Source organism: Populus nigra, chromosome 14 (genome assembly GCF_951802175.1).
Source record: "Populus nigra chromosome 14, ddPopNigr1.1, whole genome shotgun sequence".
NCBI lineage: Eukaryota > Viridiplantae > Streptophyta > Magnoliopsida > Malpighiales > Salicaceae > Populus > Populus nigra.
The window spans coordinates 7,395,278-7,416,823 of record NC_084865.1 but is presented as its reverse complement, the minus strand read 5'-3'; the positions used below and the strand labels follow the sequence as shown (position 1 = coordinate 7,416,823).

The 21,546-nt window shown below is 34.1% G+C and overlaps 1 protein-coding gene across 1 annotated transcript; it reads right to left on the bottom strand.

Annotated features, from left to right (window-relative positions):
* Window positions 1-1,961: 1,961 nt before the first annotated feature.
* On the bottom strand, window positions 1,962-6,289 carry LOC133673418 (KRR1 small subunit processome component). Its single transcript, XM_062094204.1, has 12 exons — window positions 6,012-6,289; window positions 5,859-5,935; window positions 5,654-5,764; window positions 4,933-5,001; window positions 4,632-4,688; window positions 4,468-4,506; window positions 4,257-4,361; window positions 4,011-4,093; window positions 3,829-3,910; window positions 2,943-3,086; window positions 2,745-2,819; window positions 1,962-2,541 (listed from the first exon to the last, which is right to left on the bottom strand). Exons 1-12 carry the CDS (start codon window positions 6,208-6,210, stop codon window positions 2,431-2,433), a joined length of 1,152 nt encoding a protein of 383 aa, XP_061950188.1. The 5' UTR covers window positions 6,211-6,289; the 3' UTR covers window positions 1,962-2,430.
* Window positions 6,290-21,546: the final 15,257 nt, after the last annotated feature.

The window sequence follows — 21,546 nt, the reverse complement described above, 5'->3', positions numbered from 1 at the left end:
CCCACGGTGTCTAGAGAAATCACACCTAGAGTGACCACTTATTGGAAGAGCCTCACTTCGACGAGAACAACCTCTAGATGGGCTAGGAGATCGTTAGGGTGGAAAGCTCTCCGTGTTATTTTAGCCAACCTCCTCTGAATAATATAATTATCTCTTAGCCAAGGAGACAGCTTATGGTTGAGAAGCTAGGACTGAGGGAGCTACATCATGTGTCAAGGTTTGCTAGAGTGGCAAGGCCTAATGTTGCTCTTGGGTTACCAATATGGCTTGAGTAAGAGCTTGTACCTTGTTAATGAGTTGTTGAAACTTTAATGGAGTAGACATGCCAGCAACTATAGGGAGGTTACTGTCGCACCTCATCCTAGGGATATATTGATTGACTACCATTAATAGCAGTTAGGGATATTAAAAACTAGTTTAGGGAGAACAATTGATGGCTTTTTTTATTAGTTCCCCACAAATATAATGTTTCAAAATCTAATATGCCTAGGAAGAAGGTTTTTGAGTATTTGGACTGTGGGTAATCACACGTTCATGTCAATATTCCCTTCTCAAGAGTTCATGAAATTGATGGTTGGTTGTAGAAGACCTAACACCTGCAAAACAATCCCTTTTGATGGGGTTTAGAGACTCTCAAATGATAAAGTCAATGACATTTAGTAAAGGATTTCAATAAATAAAAGAATGAGTTTTAAATTCTAAGATAAAAAATATTTGTTCTTGTTTTTATAGGATAAATGCTTTGAGAATTAAAGTATGAATACTTAGAGAATAAAAATTATAAACCTTTAATCTAGATGGTTAAAAGGATATATATATATATATATATATATATATATATATATATATATATATATAGTCCTTGAACCTTGTCATATTGCTTGAATAGAAAGGTTGGAGTGTCATTTCCTCATAGTAACATTAATGAATGATAAATATCTCTTGCACAAAGGAATAGATATCTCTTGCACAATATTAATATAGATGAAAATATAGTAGACCTTTATAAGACTTTTATACATCTAGAGGTGTAGGGAGATTATTATTTTTTTATTTTTTGACATTTTATGTTAAGAGCTATAAAAATAAATAAAGTCTCGTGACCCAACATGGGGCATATAATGATCGTTAGTTTCATACCTACTGGAACCTGCAAAAATGTCGTGCCAAAAAGTGATGGGTCTGGTAGCTTGTCAGACCCACATATATTTGGACTCAACATGTAAATGAACTCAAGAATATTGGGTCTGACAACCCATCAAACCCACATATACTTAGGCTCATAACATAACTAAATTCAAGGATATTGAATCTGGCAACTCATCAAACTCATATGTACTCTGAGCTCAAGATATAATTGAAACCAAAAATATTAGATCTAGTAACTTGTTAGATCCATATATATTTGGTCTCAACTAAAAATATTGGGTATTGAAGCTTCTCAAATTCATTATTTTTTGTTTAGGCCTATCGCGTTGCTAATTCTATGATTTCAAGACGGAGTGAATTAATAAAGTTGTCATCCACCAAGGCTTCTTCAACAAGAAGACTGTTTTGCTCACTTGGAACTACCTGAAATTCTCCTTTATTGCATATTGTTGAATGCAAAGATTGAAAAGAAAAGAAAAAAGTAGTAAAAGAAACAAAACGATCAACAAGGTTTGAGGTATGTGAGGAACAAGGGCGTCTATAGACATAAGCTTCGGATACTTCTTTTCCAAATTGTGTTTGGATTAGCAAATGAGAGGGACTCCCTACTCCTATAAAATCATGGAATCAATTTCCTTTTCTTTAATTAAGGAATAATAAGAGCGTGTGATTTCATAGAAGGGCTTGCTAGGTCCTGTTTTTAGATCATATTTAATATGCTTAAAAGCCATCTGTGAGTTCAAGTATATACTAGCATGTCTATCTATTCTCTTTATATGGGTAAAACTTGGGTTTCGAATGCCAATAATCAGTGAAACATAAAATGAAGATGCAATAGCTTGTCAGCGTAAGAGTTACTTGTAGTCTTCTCAAACAACTTTAAGGAGAACTATGAGTAGAAAACAAACTACAATTAAATTTGACAGCCGACAAGTCAATTGTTCTATTTTTCGGTTCTCCAATACTCACGAATCATCAGCTTAAGATGCTCAGAGTTTTCAATTCCAGGATGCCAGCAGACATTGAAGTTCTTGTAAGCTTTACAGCAGTATCTCCCTCTCACAGCCTCCCTAAGCGTAACTGTACAAGTTCCTTGCGATTCACAACAAATCATTGAGCTTCGATTTCAACCAAAGTCAAACTTTCAGGTTGAAAAGTACATTTGTTCCCTGCACATACATTGTTCTATGACCATACCACTGTCATAACATAAGAAAAACAAGGCATGCAGCTTAAGGATATCAAAAACAGCAATGTCGTGCAATACAATTAACTTCTAGGCTAATCACGCTTGGATTTCTTTTTTCGGGGTTGTTCTCCAGATGTGGCAATATAATCTTCTGGATTGACATTCTCAAAAGACTTCTGCTTCCCAAACTCCTTTGCCTTTTTCTGCAAAACACCCAAATTCAAAGACATTTTAACAAAAGTAACATGGCATTCCATTTTCTGGAATTGTGAAATAACTTCATTATAATATGCATGAGGCAATAAAAATCAGAGCATGATGATTACAATACAAATCCTCTTCATTATTTCTGTACACAGAGCATATGGCATTACGATGAAATTGACATTTTATGATGACAAATTACCTTTAGTGACAAGGCCATGGCAGCCACATCTTTGTTATTATCTGCATATGCGCTAGGATCCTCCTTTATGAGTTCCTGTGGTTGTCACATATATTCCATGAAGGTTACATACGGTATAGAGAGAAGAAAAGAAAAGGAAAAAAGATAAAGATGCTTATCAGATGGGTATAACCAGCAGATAGAGCTTCAGAAACGAACCTTGGGAGGAACAAAGGCGGCATCTCTTTTTCTTTTGTTTTCAGCTGTTTTTTCTAATTGCTTCTCTTGTTTTTCATGCCACTTCTTTGCTTGTTTCTTCTTGTCACTTAAAAAGTATTCTCCTGTCTCCAGTTGTATATCTTCCTGCAGGTACCACATTACATAGCATGCCAAATGGATATTAGTTATTCCGATAAGGACTAACTAAAAGTCAAAGAGAAAGACTAAGCTTCTGGTATTAACATCTGCGTGCAAGCATGAATTAATGCAAACAAATTCAAAATATGACACCTTCCAGCAATTGTGCTTGTTGAATTTAACCATTAGATTAGAAAAAGAACTGGTGGCTTGACTCACCAAACTATATTCCCCGACAAAGAATTAAGCAACCTTGTGGCAAAAAATTTTATTTAATCTCCCACAAAATACAATTGCAGAAAAAAAAAGTTGAAAAGGAGAAGAAAAACAAAAAGGTAATTTGAAACAAAGAGCAAGAGAGAAAAGCATTCACAAGGAAATTGATTCCAGAACATTGCAGTAACAAGGCAAACAACTACCTCATGTAATCAGCATTCCTTGCATAGTTACCATTACCAATATAAAATAAGTATTGAGGAGTTGCCAATACCGAGTCAATTACAAAAGAAAAGTTATCCAGTGGTCCTTAAGCAAGATAGCACTTTACAACATAAAACAAAAAGGAATTTTTTTGAAAGGAAAGTCTTAGAAAATTAAAAAAAAAAAAAGGAAAAGGAAAAGGAAAATGCGAAGTTTGTTGGTATCTTTGCCTGTTTAAGTTTTCTATTCAGCAAAATCTATTTGTTTCCTTGAAAATAAATAAACCATGCATACAAAAATATATTGGAAGACAAAGCAGTGGTCTCACCATGCTAGGTTGTTGAGGAGGAGGGAATGGTGTGTCTTGTTTCTTCTTTTTACTCTTAACCTTCTTTTGTTTCACAGTCTTCCTGAAATTATCCATGTAATTCAGCAACAAAAATAAAGAAGATAGAAGGCAAGAGTGACTAAAATATGTGGGAACGGAAAAGATCATTTGATGGTACATACTTCTTATATTTAGGAAGGAACCTGTCCCAGTTCTCATTTTTAAGAGCAGGATCTTTTTCAAGTTCTTTCTTCATCATAAGAATCTACACATCATAAGGACAACAAGAGGTGAATAAAGGTTATCAACAGAGGGTATGTTGATAGATTTTTGAAGTGAAAAACTCCACAAGAAAAAACATCTATGGTAGAAAGAAATCATGAAAAAAACAACAATTATATAAAGCGTGCAATGCAAGTTGTTTTCACCTTTATATGGTATACGGGATGCATTTTATTTTGTATGCAGTCTTCAACAATTCTCCTGACTTGTTTTAAACCTTTAAATGAGCCCATAGCAGCAACAGTGTTTCCCTAATCAATCAAAGAAAAACATAAATAATTCTATTCATGGTGCTATACTTCTTCGATAACAGGAAAAAATTTATTTGGCTATCAAATTACAAGCAATAATTATCACCTGAACTAGAATATAGCAGCCTGTCAATAATTCTAGTGCCTGCACCAATATAAAATGATGACAAGTCAGTGAATACAAGATCCGCCTTTTGCTGGTTTTTGATTTTCAGGGGAAGAGGGTTGGGAACTTATAAAAAATTTCTAAAGCAAATAAACAGCACACACCTTCAAGGTTGATGAATTCGGGCCCACAAGGTTTTGTCTTCTTTTAACAAATCGTTCCTGCAAATAATAATAGAAAACTGAATTTTCTCCTGAACTCTTGAATACAGGATTATTGGCAAATATTGAACAGCAGATATAGTAATGATGTCAAATGTTTAGCAGTAAGGAATTTTTCCATATTCTTTTTTATAAAAAGATTTAGTTACCATAAAATGATACACAGCTTAAGACATTTCACATGTACCATGCAACACATAATAATTACATGTTATCAATTATATGGAATAATTTAAGCACCTACCTTATTACGAATCATGTTGCCGATCTTGATGATGTCACAGCTCATATCGTCATTCAAAATTTTGATCGCCTGTAAAATAAAAAATTAAAATAATCACTGTTGTAAAACCAATATAAAACTATCCCAAATGAGAAACATGCATCATATAGATTCAGCCTAACCCCCTAAAACACTGTCTATCTGTTTTTAGTACCCCAGCCCACATGCACTGTATAGTCAGAACAGGAGACACATCAGCAGGAGCACAAGTACTACCCTGTAAGCAAATTTTTTGGTTGGATGTGAACCAAAAACATTAAACCTTTATGTTCTTCTTTTATACTAACTAAACTAAACTGAAATAAACATAAAAATAGAATCAATGAGGAAAATACACAAATACAAAGAAAAAAACTCTTTTTGGTACTTTGAGCTTATACGCCTAGCTTATCCAGATGGGTTGATCTGCAAAAGCAGTTTCGGCTTGGGCAACTGTAATTTGAGATTTCAAAGTCTACAGGCTTCCAAAAAAAAAAGAACAAAAACCGTTCATATCTCTTCATAGAGTGAACCACTTCTGATTATATTGCTTAGTTTTGATACAAACATTCCAACACAGATAGTTCATGCCATTTAAATCCACCATTTGCACTAAGAAAAGCCCTCAAAACAACAAAGGACAGCACAATCACAACTATAGATAGCCATACTGCAAAATCAAACAAAAAATAGTTCATCTTACCTGAGGAGCAGGGACACTTCTCGACAAAAGCTTAATAAGATCCCTAGCTTTAACAATAATATAAGGATCCCTGGTCTTTATCGTAGTTTTAACCGTCATTGACCCCTCATTCTAACCGCCAACAAACAAAAAAACATAAAATCATTAAAGAGCAAAATAAATTTCAATAGAGCCACAACACAAATTAAAAGAAAAAAAAACTAACCTTATTAAGCTCGCAATCAATGCCAAACTCTTTTAACGCAGATTTCACCATCGGCCATGCGTCCGTCAAGTACTTCTCTGCCAATTAAATTAAAAAAATTAATTTAGCGTGAATTGAATTTCGTTGGGGTTGAAGTAGAGGAACATAACTTACCGCGATATTTAGGGAAAAGAGTGGAGAAAGAGCTGACATCGACCATTCCACCTTGATTCCAAGACGGGTCAAATTTTTCAATCTTCCAACGGTCAATATTAGGGTCTTCATCCCATGGTTTTGGCTTATCATGCTTTCCTTTGTGCTTTGGTTTCTTTGTGTTTGATATATCTGTGTTTTCTGCTCCGTCTGCCTCCATTTTTTTAGATGGTGGAGGCTGGAAACCCTAGTTTAGATAGTTACTGCAAAACGTCTCTGTTTCTTCTTCGAAGGATTTGGATTGGTTTATACGTGCGAGGGATGGAGGACGTTTATTTCTTATTGGGCCCGGTCCAAAATCTCTTAGCATTAGGATACTTCTAGATAACACGTTAGATCCAAACTAGTAGCATTGCTCCGCTGCTGCGTGATGAAGCAAGTTTTTTTTAAAAAAAAAAAAAAGTGTTGTTAATATTTTTTTATTATAAATTAATAAACTTATTAATTCAAACTTAAAGATTGAGTCCGAAAATTGAGATAGATATATGTATTAAGATATTTGATTTTATATTATTTTTAATAAGTTTTTTAAGAAATTTAAGAATATATTTTTAATGTGTTCAGTTATTATTGCATCCATAAATAAATAATTTTTTTCATATTTCTCTTGGTCAATTAATTCCTTATATAAGAAATATTTCCTTCTTTCTCTAAGTCCTCTATAGTTATTTTGCAGGATTGTGTCGGCCTAACAAGTCCAATCCATTTTTAAAAGTCAACAATCCCCATAAAACCTAAAATCATTTCATGCAAGTTCGTAGTTTATCAACTAAGCCATCTTTTCTAGGCCCATTAACATCCTAAATAAGCTAGGGTTCATCTTTAAAATATTTTTTATTTTTAAAAAAGTTATTTTTAATATCAGTACATCAAAATGATTTAAAAATATTAAAAAATATTAATTTAAAGCAAAGAAAAAAATAAAAAAAATTAAATTTTTTTCAAAATCACTTTTAAAATATAAAAACAAACAGATTATAGATTGTACACAAATCTAATCAAATATGAAGGATTTCATTCTATTTGTTAAAGTTTATTTTTATAAATTGCAACGTTTTGTTAGGTATACACAAACAAACTAAGTTATATCTAAAAAAAAACAATGATTAATCGTAATTTTTTATATTTCAATAAGTGTGTTTTCTAAGGTATTTATGAAGAGATTTTTTTATTCATAGCACATAAAAAAATGAAAATAATGATGGCAGCTTCTATTTCATAATGAATGCTGAAAAATATTGGAAACGCAATTGAAAGTTCAAATCTATATCTTATCAAATGCACTTGTAATAGATAGGAGAAGATTCATAATGGAAACCAACTATACATTTTTGGCACAACACACGGTTATATTTTCCACAAGAAACCATGGAAATCAATTATTTTAAAAATTCATGATTTATCCTAAAATATTTTCCCATAAAATGTTTTAAATGTAAAATATTTTCAATGTTTGGTTTGAAAAGAACAAGGCTAGTTGTCTATAAAATTTGAATGTTGTGTGTAAAATATTTTATAAAAACAGAAAAATATTTTTCAGAAATAAACACAAAAAAAGGATAAATTTTAGATAAAACAAACAAACCCTAGCTTTTGTATTTTTTTTTTTTAATTTTCCCACAATTTTTAAAGAGCCCAACTGTGCTTAAGTTTGACCCTTTCTTAAAACTTCAGGTTGCAATCCAAGGGTCAGATTCAAACCGAATCTGAACATCTCTTTTATTCGGGCCCATGGCCTCTTTCCCTGAGAAAGTTTGGTAGCTTTTAAGGCATTCAATGTATGATAACAAAATCAAAAGCCAGATCCAGCTCTGATTCCAATTAATCAAACTCGTATCTTTCATCACATTTCATCCCCACACCAGTCCAGTTTTTTCATTACCTTTTTGTTTCCTTGTGTTCTTCTTGTCCCCACACAAGCAAAGTATTTTCCCCCGAGTTTTTAAATGCTGTTTTAAATTCTATTTTGAAGTCAAGAAAATCCATTTAACTTCTTAATAATAATTTTTTTCCAACAGTAAATGACATTTTCAAGCCAGTTTTGTTTGAAAATGTGGTTGCGGTTGCTTTTTAAAGTGTTTTTTATTTAGAAATGTATTAAAATACTATTTTTTTTAATTTTTTAAAAATTATTTTTGACATCAGCACATCAAAATAATCTGAAAACATCTAAAAATATTAATTTGAAGTAAAGAAAAAAATAAAAAAATTTATTTTTTTTAAAATACTTTTGAAACGCAAAAACAATCAGGATGTTGTTACATGCTAAATTTCATTTCATGTTATATTAGAAAACACACCTTCTCTCTTATTTCATATCAAAAACTTTTAGTGAGATAACAAAAATACTCAAACACAAAAAAAAAACTAAAATATAGAAATCACATCAAATAATGATACCTTCTTTGAAAATGTTATAATTAACAAAGAAACTAAAAGAAAATAGGGTTTTACTTTGTTTTTATTGTTCATCCTCCCATAAATCATTATTCCTAACACTGTATAATATGTAAATTTTCTTCCTTAATCCCTTAAATTATTTTTTTATTTCAATTTGCTCATCCATTTTTTGTCTCTTTAAATCATTATTCCTAACACTATATAATATGTAAATTTTCTTCCTCAATCCTGTAAATTATTTTTATATTTCAATTTGGTCATCTAGTTTTTGTGTTTCTTTCAATTTGGTTCTTGAAAGTTTTTGTTATTGTTGTACTAAGTTTTTCTATTCTCCTAAGGTTGTGTATTATCACATGCCCAAGATGTCGAGAATTGTCTCGGGATTGAATGACATGTTGATTTTATATGGAAGGATTTTTTGTTATTGTAAAAAACAAAATTAAAGGAACAAGGACCAAAATTGACATTAACATAAAACTGATAATCATCTTTCGTGTTTATTGTTCAAAAGTGTATAAATCTACACTTTAATCCCTTGATTTTAAAATTTTCCTACATCGAGCCCTTTTTATTTTTTGGAGTTTTTGATTTGGTCCTAAATTTTATTAATTTTATATTTTAGTCCTTAGATCTTGAGATAGGAAGGAAAGTCACCAAAAAAATATTGAGGAGAGAGAAAGCTCTTGAGTGGTCGCATTTTGGTCACCAATAAATTTGATTTTGGTGTATATGGATTCACCTTTGAGAGATGAACTCTGTTATAACCCAATTTTGACCCGTTGGTTTTTAATTTAATTTTACAAAGGTTAAAATGTAATATTAAAATATCAGGAATTTATTTTGATGAAAAGTGTGATTTATCAACTTGTGTGAAAACTAGGGATTATAATGTGCTTTTATCATTCTATCCTTATCATCAAGATAAAGATAGTTATCCACTTTCGAATTTGATTCTTAATCAAATTCAAATTTCAAAGAAGAGAATGACTTTGTTTGTGACTTTGTTTCTCACACGCGATGAGACTCTTGCACTATAAATATAGATTTTTAGTATATGCATACAGGGTCCATTACAAGAAACCATAGGGGAGACATTAAAAAAACAAAGGAAACATTACGAAAAACCAAAAAAAATGAAAACAAAAGAAAAAAAAACAACAAAAAAAACCCTAAAGCCTATCATCCCTAGAATTGGTTGTTGACCCTCCTGGATTTTCACCATTTTTGTTCCCTGGTTTAGAACCAACATTCGCCTCCTCTCTCAACGGCTCCTCTCCCCAGAACAAGGAAAAAACCACTAACCATGCCTCCATCTTCTCTTCTCCGCTACAAGAAAAAAAAAGGGGCACGCCTTCACTGTTCGCTTCCCCTCTCTCTGCCATTTTCCTTCTCCTTTCATTAGTCGCGAGCAGCAACAGACCCACAAACAGGAGGAACCGAAAAAAGGCACCATAGATGAATGGACAACTTGGGGACAAGTGCACTAAACCAAAAGAGAAAAACAGACGAAAAAGGAAATAATACGGAGAAAAAAAATGAAAGAAAAGAAGTGAACAAAGGGAACCAAAACAACACAAAGATAGGAGCAAACACCAAAAACACTAAACAATAACAACACTACCTCTATCTCCTCCACTTGAAAGAACAAAGACCTATTAACCCGAAGAGACCCTTCAACCATCAACAGTCGTCTTCCCCAACCACTGTAAGCATGCACCAGCCAGCAGCAGCAGAGGAGCTATAACAACTATTAGCAATAATAGCAGCAGCATACAGCTCCAGGACGACAACACACCGAGAACAGCAAGGGATTGTCAACCGGGAGCAGCGCACGATCGTCTAATAAGCCAATAAGATCTCATCGGGTGCCTATAAAGAATTCCAGGGTCATAGAGCTATAAAGATCTAAATGGAGTGGAACTAGTCACTGTAGTATCCAGAGTATCCGAAAAGAAGGAGTCAAGTTTGTTTTGTGGTTTAAATAAATACCAACTATTTAGTAGGAATCAGTTGCTAGAGTCCTGATTTCATGTAGTTGTGCTAGTATTTTTAGCAGAGTCTGTTAGTCATTCATGTATTTAAACTCTGGAATTATGCAGAGAAAGGCATTTAATTATTCAATAACAGATACATGTGGTCAATTCTCACCCAAAGTAGAATTCTATTGCAAAATATCAACAGCTTTGACTAGGACCTATCATTTGCATTTCATCCCAAGCAAGACGTTCTATGGGCATGGTAGCTGGTGTCTTTGTTGGAGAAAAGGAAGCAATTTGATTATGATTGAAGGGTAATTGTTTACTGTTTCTTCGCTGGCGAGTTAATTGCTCATCCCGTATTCGCGTCAGGCTTATTGCCTCCTTCAATGACTTGGGTTTGAACATTCTTATTCCTTCTGCAATTTCTGTTTTCAAGCCTCCCATAAATGTCCCCACTAATGCCTTTTGAGTCTATCCTTGCACTCGATTCCCAAGCCTCTCAAATTCTTTTTGATAGTCACATAATGAGCCCCCTTATTTAACCCTTGATAGAGCTTCGTCAAAATCCTCACACTCCGGTAAACCAAATCTCGCCTATAATTCTTCCTAAAAATTCGGCCATGAAGTTTAGATGGAATAATCAAATACAGAAGCTACAAGGAATAGATATCTAGCACATTCAACCCGCATCTCTAAAGGATGTATCAAAGGAATTACAACAGGGTAAATCAGTGTTTGCTATTTGTTTGCAAACTAAAGCCGAGTTACTAGTAAATAGGGTTGAGTAAAAAATGCAGCAGCTGTTGAAGGATTTTAAAGATATTTTTCAAACACCAGAACAATTACCCCAGTAAGAGAGATTGACCACACCATCACTCTTAAAGAAGGAACCGGGCCTGTCAATGTAAGACCGTACAGGTATGCCTATTTTTAAAAAGCTAAAATTGAAAAACAAGTCCAAGACATGTTAAAATTGGGATTTATAAGATCAAGCACTAGCCCTTTTCATCTCCTGTCTTGTTAGTAAAAAAAAAAGATGGCACATAGCGTTTCTGCACCGATTATAGAGCCCTTAATGTTGTGACCATTAAAGACTGATTTCCTATTCCTACTATAGATGACATGTTAGACTAACTACATGGGGCAATTTTCTTTACTAAACTAGATTTGACCGCTGGTTACCATCAGGTTAGGGTATCTTCAACTGATATTCATAAAACTGCGTTCCGTACTTATAATGGTCATTATGAATATTTAGTCATGCCATTTAGTCTTTGTAATGCTCCCTCCACTTTTCAAGCCATTATGAATTCCATATTTCGCCCCTACCTTCGCAAATTTGTGTTAGTATTTTTCGATGATATCTTGATTTATAGTACCAATTGGACCATGCATCTTGAACATGTTCGCAAGGCTTTTGAAATTTTATGGCAGTACTAATTTTTTGCTAAATTGAAGAAATATGCTTTTGGTCGGCAGGAATTAGAGTACTTAGGTCATATTATTACTCTTAAGGGAGTAAAGGTTGATCAAGAAAAAATACAAGCAATGTTAAATTGGTCAAGGCCTACTAATATATCTTAGTTGTGTGGATTTTTAGGCCTTACAGGTTACTACAGGAAATTTGTTCGTAATTATAGGGTTCTTGCTTGTCCACTTACAACTCTATTAAGGAAAGGACAATTCTGCTGGAATGATGAAGAAGCAACCTTTGCGGACCTTAAAAAGGCAATGAGTTCCACACCAACATTTGCCATGCCTAATTTTGATGAGCCTTTTGTTATTGAGTCTGATGCTTCCAGGGATGAAATTGGTGTCGTTCTATCTCAACAGGGACGTCTTATAGCTTTCATGAGTCGAGCTTTAGGGCAGTCAAAACACATATGGTCACACATATGCAAGAGAAATGCTGGCCATTGTTGTAACCGTCCAGTTGTGGAGACTATACTTGTTAGGCTGTAAATTTTTAATCCAAACAGACCAGCGCAGACTTAAATATCTATTGGAGCAGCGTATCACTACCCCAGAACAATAGAAATGGGTATCAAAGCTACTAGGATATGAGTATGAGATAGTGTACAAGCCGGGCAAGGAGAATTTAGTTGCAGATGCACTTTCACGCATGACATGCAACCCATGTCTTACAGCCTTATATGTCCCACAAACTCAGGTATGGAATAATATCAAAGAAGAGGTTTTTTCTCATCCTTACATGTAGAAAATTGGTAAAGTGGCAACTAAGAACCCGAATAGTCCCTATACGTGGCGAAATGGGCTGCTTCATTATAAGAATAGAGTAGTGATACCCTCTAATTCTGACATCATTCAGCAACTGTTGCATGAATTCCATGACTCACATCTTGGGGGGCATTCAGGGGTATTTCGCACTTACAAACGGCCTACTCAATAGTTTTATTAGCCATCAATGGTTCACATGGTGAAAGAATATGTCTCTTCTTGTGATGTATGCCAACAAGCTAAATCTGACATGCTCTCACCAGCAGGATTATTATAGCCGTTAACCATTCCATATCAGGTTTGGGATGACATCATGATGGATTTCATTGAGGGCCTTCCACAATCTAGCGAAAAGAACACCATTTTAGTTGTTGTTGATCGCCTTAGTAAGTCAGCACATTTCTTGGCGTTGGCCCATCCCTATACTACAAAAATGGTGGCTGAGAAATTTATTGAAGGTGTGGTGAAACTTTATGGTATGCCATGATCCATTATTAGTGATAGGGATCCAATATTTATTAGTTATTTTTTGCGTGAGTTCTTTAAAATGTCAGGCATAAAATTGCAAATGAGTTATATTTATCATTCATAAAAGGATGGACAATCTAAAGTTGTCAATAGGTGTGTTGAACAATATCTTCGTTGCTTTATCCATTAGCAACCTAGAAAATGGAATTCTCTTCTACCTTGGGCTAAGTTCTGGTATAACACAACTTATCATGCTTCCACTGGTATGACCCCATTTCAAGCTCTATATGGACGTTTACCACCAACAATTCCACACTACCACATAGGAATGTCACCGGTGAATGAAGTAGATCAACAACTCGCCACTAGAGATGAAATATTGAGTCTGCTCAAGGCCAACTTACATGTTGCTAATAACCGCATGCAACAATTAGCTAACTCAAAAAAGCATGATATTGAATTCTAGGTAGGAGATTGGGTTTTCCTTAAACTTCATTCCTATCGTCAACAATCAGTTTTCAAACGAGCATGTAAAAAATTGGCTAGTTGCTTTTATGGTCCTTATTAGATTGAACAACAGATTGGCAAGGTGGTGTATAAGCTAAAGCTTCATGAAGAATCACGTATTCATCTTGTCTTCCATGTGTCCTTGCTTAAAAAGAAACTAGGAGACTACCCCCTTACTACGGTAGAGTTACCACCTATTGCTGATAATAGAGATATCCTCATCGAACCCGAAGTCATCTTGGACACTCGTTGGATAAAAAAAGGGTCTCAATTTGTTGAAGCAAGTCTTGTCAAATGGAAACAACTTCCAGATGACAATGCTATTTGGGAAAATGCTCATGAATTGTGAGAGAGATTTACCAACTTGAACCTTGAGGACAAGGTTCCTTTAAATGGGGGAGGTATTGATAAGCCAAGAAGATCTCATCGGGTACCTATAAAGAATTCAAGGTTCATAGAGCTGTGAAGATCTAAATGGAGTGGAACTAGTCACTGTAGTATCCAAAGTATCTGGAAAGAAAGAGTCAAGTCTGTTTTGTGGTTTGAATAAATGCCAACTATTTAGTAGGAATCAGTTGCTAGAGTCCTGATTTCATGTAGTTGTGCTAGTATTTTTAGCAGAGTCTGTTAGTCATTCATGTATTTAAACTCTGGAATTATACAAAGAAGGCATTCAATTATTCAATAACAAATACTTGTGGTCAATTCTTACCCAAAATTCTTCCTCAAAAATCAGCCACGTCACCTCCCTTTCTTCATCTTTGTAAGCACGTCGCAACCATTGCCACCACTGGTTTGCTTCGCCTTGGAGATGGAAAGATGTCAATGAAACCTTTTGTGCTTTATTAGTGCCTTGATACTCAAAGAATTGATCTACTCTGTTGAACCATTCAGTAGGGTCATTGCCTGAGTAATTGGAAACTCGAGTTTCCCCAATTTAGATGAGAACATTTGCCTGCCCCCGTCTATTTTCTCCATGAATTCTTCTCGATTATGGCGAGTTCGTCTGTTATGGTCATTGGTGTTGCTGCTTGACCCTTCTTTGTTGGACAATAAGGCCTCTATTAGCTTGTTGATGTTACTTTCCATTTGGGGAATCCTGTCAACAATGTTAAGCTATAGTTGACTCATTCCATCCTGAAGTCCTCCTAGCCCCACTTCAAGATTTTCAATTCGTTCCTTGTTCATTGTCATTGTGAACTAGCTCTGATACCAAATGATAGGTCCCAGTCAAAGCTGTTGATATTTTGCAATATAATTCTTCTTTAGGTGAGAATTGACCACAAGTATTTGTTATTGAATAATTGAATGCCTTTCTCAGCATAATTCCATAGTTTAAATACATGAATGACTAACAAACTCTGCTAAAAATACTAGCACAACTACATGAAATCAGGACTCTAACAACTAATTCCTACTAAATAGCTGGTATTTATTTAAACCACAAAACAGATTTGACTCCTTCTTTTCGGATACTTTAGATACTACAGTGACTAGTTCCACTCCGTTTAGATCTTTATAGCTCTATGAACCTGGAATTCTTTATAGGCACCCGATGAGATCTTCTTGGCTTATCATCGTCCCACATCTTCATCCCCAGTAATGAGCACCTGCATTAGCAAGGTAAGTTCATCTCGTTCCCTCTATGCAAAATTTAATTAACGGTTTACTGTAGCAAGCGTGCGTGAACAGTTCACGCACGCTTGAATATAAAAGAAAACCGTACATGCTAAGCTGGACCCGCCCCAAAAATAAATATAAATAAAAAATAAAAGTAAAAATAGTTTTCTTTTCTTAAAACTTAAATTTTGCGGGTTTATTCATTAGCGCCAAAGTTAGGAGTACCGTACTTTTTGGGTTGTGTAATATTTACCAATACTAGAGTTGAAAATATTCGTAAGTGAATGTTCACTAACGTTAGAGTTAGGAACATTGTTGAAAAAAGAGAAAAAAAGCTCGTAGTAATTTATGACAAAACCAGCAATATAGTTTGTCTTAGGTAGGACGTTTAAGGGGTGATAGCATAGTTATTAAATACGGCCTGGCCCAACGAGTCGACCCGAGACTTGGTTGACCCGGTGGCTAGACCGGTTTGGGTTTGTTAAAAGACCGGCAGATGCAACAACTCGGCAAAACCCAGGCAACCCGGCAGGTCGACCCATGACCCGGTCAATCCGAGAGAACCTGGACAAGATCCGGTGTTTTTTTTCTTCAAATATGGTTTATGTCCTTTGGCTTCTCTTCTTATTTCTTCATCCTCTCTACAATGAGCTGCTATTTGCAAATGCTCTAGTCGTTTGTGGAAGCTGGCCCAATAGAGACAAGCTGGCTGAAAAGTTTTTTGCCATGCGCGAGGCCAGTCTTGGAAAAGAAACACATAAATGAATGGTTTATGTTGTTTCATTTTCAAACCTTTAATGCTACTAGAAAATAAGAATAATGCAAAAAACAAGCAAATCGCAAATTATAGTGATTCCCACTATAGCTAGTTAATTTTCTGTGGTGAGTTGTTGCTTCATTCTGAAAATCTGGATCTCTTGGTTTGGCCAATAGGCGGCTGAGGAAGAAGAAGGAGAGGCTCTCTAGTTTTGGCCAAAAAGCTAGGGGCATGACTGAGAGAGGGATGAGGGAAGTTATGATCGGGCCTCTGTGGCACTGCTTTGGCCAAGTGAAAAGGGAAGTTTTGCTGGTTTTGGGAGAGAAAATCCAAAGTAAGGGGGCGTCTTGTTTTTATTTATGGTAGAGATAGGGAAAATTTTAGGGCTTTTTGTGCCCTTCTTTTAATTTTTTTTCTTTTTAATTTTAAAAAATAACATATTATTATTTTAATGTGAAATAAAAAATTAAAATATTTTTTTAAACTTTATTATTTATAACATATATAACTTATATTCACATGGATTTTTTCATATAAAATATTAATATTTTAATATTTTTTAAAAAATTTCTGGGTTAATCCGGGCTGACCCGAGTTGACCCATAAAACCCAGGAACCGGCTCTTTAATCGGGTCAATTCTCGGGCCGAGTTTAATAACTATGGGTGATAGTATCTTTCCTTTCACGTAACCAGTTTCATGCCAAAGAATCTCTGTTGACCAGTTAAGGTTTCTAGTGACCATAACACTAGGTAACAACTCCTTAAACTATACATATATCTGTTCTTTTTTCATGAGAAATTTTTAATCGGTTGCTGCGATATCTAGGTGTGACAAAATCAATGAAGGTGGCCACCTTTAATTATCTTTGAGAGATCGAAGCTTGGGAAGTATTTTATTTGATTTGATATTTAATTTTTAGGCTGATTAGAATTTGTTTGTTGTTAAAAATAAGATTATAGATGTTCATGTAATGTTTTTTCTCATGTTTTAATTTCATAAAATGGGTGGAATCTAGGTTTCTAGAGTCCAAAAATTTAAACCTTGATTTTTCAGTCATTGGAGCAACCTTCGGATACTAAAAAATATGGCTAGTAGACAACGTAAAAAATAAATTAAAGTGAACTATGTGTCCTCCACCCTCTAAATAAACCAAGCGCATGGGCCTGAGTTTCTAAACTCAGGCATGCACACCTAAGTTTTCACCTAGGTTTTCATATGGGTTTGGCGCGCTTATCTAACCCATACACACTTGGCCTTATTTTTTTTTTTTATCTCATTTACCCCTTTCCTTTTTACAATTAGATTATTTTTAATAAACTTATTTAAATGATATTTATGTAATTATCTGATTATGTCATTATTTTCAAATAATAATACTGTTTTTAAGGCAGTATTAACAATTACTTTTCGAATAATTATATACAAACCTAACATGCATAGTTTTCTAAATATGGATGAAATATCTATGTTTTTATTGTAAATTTTCTATATTATTTTTTCTCAAGTTTGTTATTGTGATATTTTAAAAAGAAAAAACATATTCACTTTAAGATTATCAATTCGTTATTTTATTGTTTTTATTAAAAGTTTCTTTTAAGATCATGGTAATTTTTTTTGTTCAAAAAATAAAACTTCTGATAAAATCAAATTTTGTCGAAAAAAAATGCATTGAAAAGGGAAATAAGTTTTGATCAAAAAGTATTTTTTTATAGAAATAATCTATAAAGTTTTTGGATATAAATTCTAATTGCTTATAATTTCTATAAAATAAACAACATGATTAAAAGATGTATTCTTGTTAAAAAAAATTAATTAATGAGAATCAACAAGCAAGATCCAGTTAAAATTGTTCACTTTAAGAGAGAGAAGGTTTGAAAGTGAGTTTATATAGAGACGAAGCTGCTAGAGCCATTACTCCTCCGACTATTGTTAGATTTAACTCATTTTCAGATATGTTGAGCACCATACTCTCGTTTATCTGGTACCATTTAAAGGATATTACTGTCATAATTTTTCTAGGAAAACTAAGTTCAAGGTAGTCATGGTCGCCAGTTTGTTTTGCCCTCATTCACTATTAGATTTGCTCTATTTTTTTAAGGGAGGTTCACCTGGATGTCTTCTTAGTTCTAAATGTGGAGATCAAATTCTAACAAGTTTGAAAAATCCTTTTCTCCTCAGACGAGCCACTGCCAGTTCTCAGGTCAGATTGCTCCTTTGTAGATCACAGCTGATCTAATCGTTGAATTACTCTAATTTTTGTATATGTAATGCTACACTTACTTACCCTGAAATGGATTATTGGATTTTATCTAGTTTTAACTATATTGAAAGTATTGATTCTTTGATTTTACTGCCCAGACATGACTACCAGTAACCTAAAAACCAGTCGATTGGTTGAAGAAACCCGAAAAATAGTCAATTGGATACCCACACAGCCGACTGCCAACCCTACCATAGCCACCGAAAAACCCTCAAATACCACCCTCAACACATCAAACACCACCACCATAACCACCAAAACCATCCCCCAACATCATCCAAACACCAAGACTACCTTAAACAACCACTAAAAAAACCCAACTTACCCCCACCCAAGTTTCCACCTTGGCTCATAAGAACAACACCACCCACAACCCTACCCTTAACACTTTATTGGCTAATAGAGTGAAGGACTTTAACTTTACAACCCATGCCAAGATAGCCTCTTTTCCATAGCAAAAGATTGGCACCATTTTGGACATTTCAGATAATGTCATTGATGAAAGTACATTAAAATGGAACTGATGTTTGACGAGTTTCTTCCCAGGCTATAAGATACCTGATTAGTACTTAAAAGTACATTTTTATCAAGGTTTTATATCATCATTTTGCACTTGAAGTATTAATAACTCCTTAACTAAATCATGTTTTATAGTAACATATCTAATTATATAAGATACCTTTAATTTATGGTAAATGTTCATCTTAAATGCAGGCCTATCACATAAATGAAAGAATTGATTGATGAGTTGAAGTACTGAAATTGAAAGGACAAAGAGATGGCCAAACTTAGAAAAGAGATGTTGGTGCAGTCCAAACTGGAACACTATTCGGTAATTGGGTCATATCTGGAGCTGTAGAACTTGGATTTAGGTCCATTTTATATGGATGGAAAGATAAAACATAGGCCTACAACTTTCATGTGGAGCTCAAGATTTAAAAAGGCTGTTTGCAAGTCCAAATTGTAGCAACAATGGAGAAGTTTGAATCTGTCCTGCAGCCTAGACACTGTTCAGTGTTTAGCCCATATCTCGAGTTCTAGAAGTCCAAATGATCTCAAATATTTATCTTGGAAAGATGAGACAATTTCATGATTGAAGTCTATTCAAATTATGACGTTATCAATGACGTTTTTGGCAGACAAGAAGATAAGAATTGTCACCAAGTCAAGATGTGGCCACCCATTCATCAATTAGTCAACAAATCAATAGTTCTGAATTTTGGCCTATAAAAGGAGGCATTTGCCATGTATTTAGGCATCTTGGTTTTCAGATCAAGATCATGCTCTTGCTCTCTCTTTATTTTTTATAATGCTTAAGTTTTGCTTATATTAATCTCTTACTTATGCTTTTCATTTCCTTTCCTTGTTTATTTATGTTTCTTTCTTTCATTATGTTTAGTTAAGTTAATTATATCAAGGTGAAAAGGGTACACTAATGGTGTAAGAATAAGTATAATATAAACTTAACATGGACCTTAATGTTGGATACTAACATGTTTTATATTTGCTATCTTGTTCACTTTTAATACTTTGCTTGTTAAATAGTTAATCTAGATTTATGTTGTATAACACTTGGTACAACAAATACTTGGCACTTTCATAGCCCATACTGTATGGTATAACCGACACCTGAGCTATGAAAAGAACTTGATTTATTGTTAACATAAGTTATAATCATGAATGCCTGACAACATTTACAAGTATTAGCATTATTCGAATAAGATAACTAATGTAATCATGTTAACAATTTATAATCCGATTGGAACCTCCTTTGTGTGTGGTTTCCAGTTGAGTAATAAAAAGAGTTTATACTATACTTGTTTGAAATACCATTAGTGGATCCTCTAACCTTGACAATTATTTTTATCCTTGTTTAATCCTTACATCAATATCACATCTCAAAGCTCTCTTTAACTTATTATTATTGTTGTTATTGTTGTTGTTGTTGTTGTTATTTATAATTTATACAATTAACCTCCCTGTGGTTCGATCCTGGTCTTGCCGGATTATTTATTACTTCGACACTCCTGCACTTGGGAGAAGACATCAATCTTTTGGTCGTGTCAATACCCTACCATGCTGCCAATTCTATTGTTTTTCGAGTATAGATTAATTATGGTCTTGAGAGTGTAATGATAACTAAATAAGGTTTATTGATTTTTCAGTTTAAAAGTGAGGATGATGCTAACTCAATATGGAGAAGGGACCATGAATGTTCAACAAGAAATTCATTATCCTCCAACTATGGCACCCACATTTTGTTCTTGACAAGAATAAAATTTTAAAGGTGCCCGTATAGGTTCACCTCCAAAGTCTACCTTTTTCACTTTGGAATAAGACAAGTCTAGGCATGGTTACGAGTATAGTGAAGAGACCATTGGCCTGTGATGAACAAACATTTAGTGACACCCAACTTGACTGTGCTAGAGTATGTGTTGAATTGGATGCTTCATTACCTATGGTCCATGTTTTCTAGTTACGATGTAGGTTATCTATAAAGCCTATCATGGTTACGGTTGATTATGAATGGAATCCATAAGTTTGTGAGATTTGTAAAGTTTTTGGTTACTTATGCAAGGCATTTGTTAAAGCCCTAACCTTATCGGTAGAATACATGTTCAAGATAAAAAAAAAAAACAAAAGGGATACTCTACAAGCTTGTAACACACTAATTATTATTGCTAAAGGGATTACATGACCTTTAATTGTTGCTATTGTAACAACAAAATTAGTAACTTAGACAAACAAATTAGGTGAAACAAATCGACTAATGCAGCATTGCCAGGAACTAGATGACCAGTTGAACAAAACACCAGGAGTTATTATCCTTAAAACTAGTTGGCTGGTTGAGACACTAAAGGAATCAGTCGACCGGTTAAAGCTACAGATCACTATTGAAACAACCAAACCTACTGATGTTGATAGGGATATGTTGAATGATGATGGGAGGTTAGAAGCTAACTCGGATCATGACATATTACCTCTTAAGAAGGACCAACACCTATTCATTAGAATTGAAATATGTTTGAAGAACAAACATGCTACCTTCACTAGTAGTAATGAAGCTAACACTTCATCATCGATCAAGGGTTCTTTGGATTCTACCTCAGCACCTTTTTAGCCAAGTGAAACAAGTAAGCTTGATTCTTATAGTACTTGTGAAACTAGACAAAGTAGGAAAAAGGAAAAAAAATAGGTTTAAGGCCATCTGATTATTTTACTCTGTTTTTGATTTCTTGTTTCCTATGTCTATGTATAATATAGA

Coding starts and splice junctions, on each gene's coding strand:
- LOC133673418 (XM_062094204.1), bottom strand. CDS start 6,210: ATGGAGGCAGACGGAGCAGAAAACACAGATATATCAAACACAAAGAAA. Junction 5,002..5,653: donor GAAGTGTCCCTGCTCCTCAG/GTAAGATGAACT, acceptor TTTATTTTACAG/GCGATCAAAATTTTGAATGA. Junction 3,087..3,828: donor CTCCTCAACAACCTAGCATG/GTGAGACCACTG, acceptor TGGTACCTGCAG/GAAGATATACAACTGGAGAC.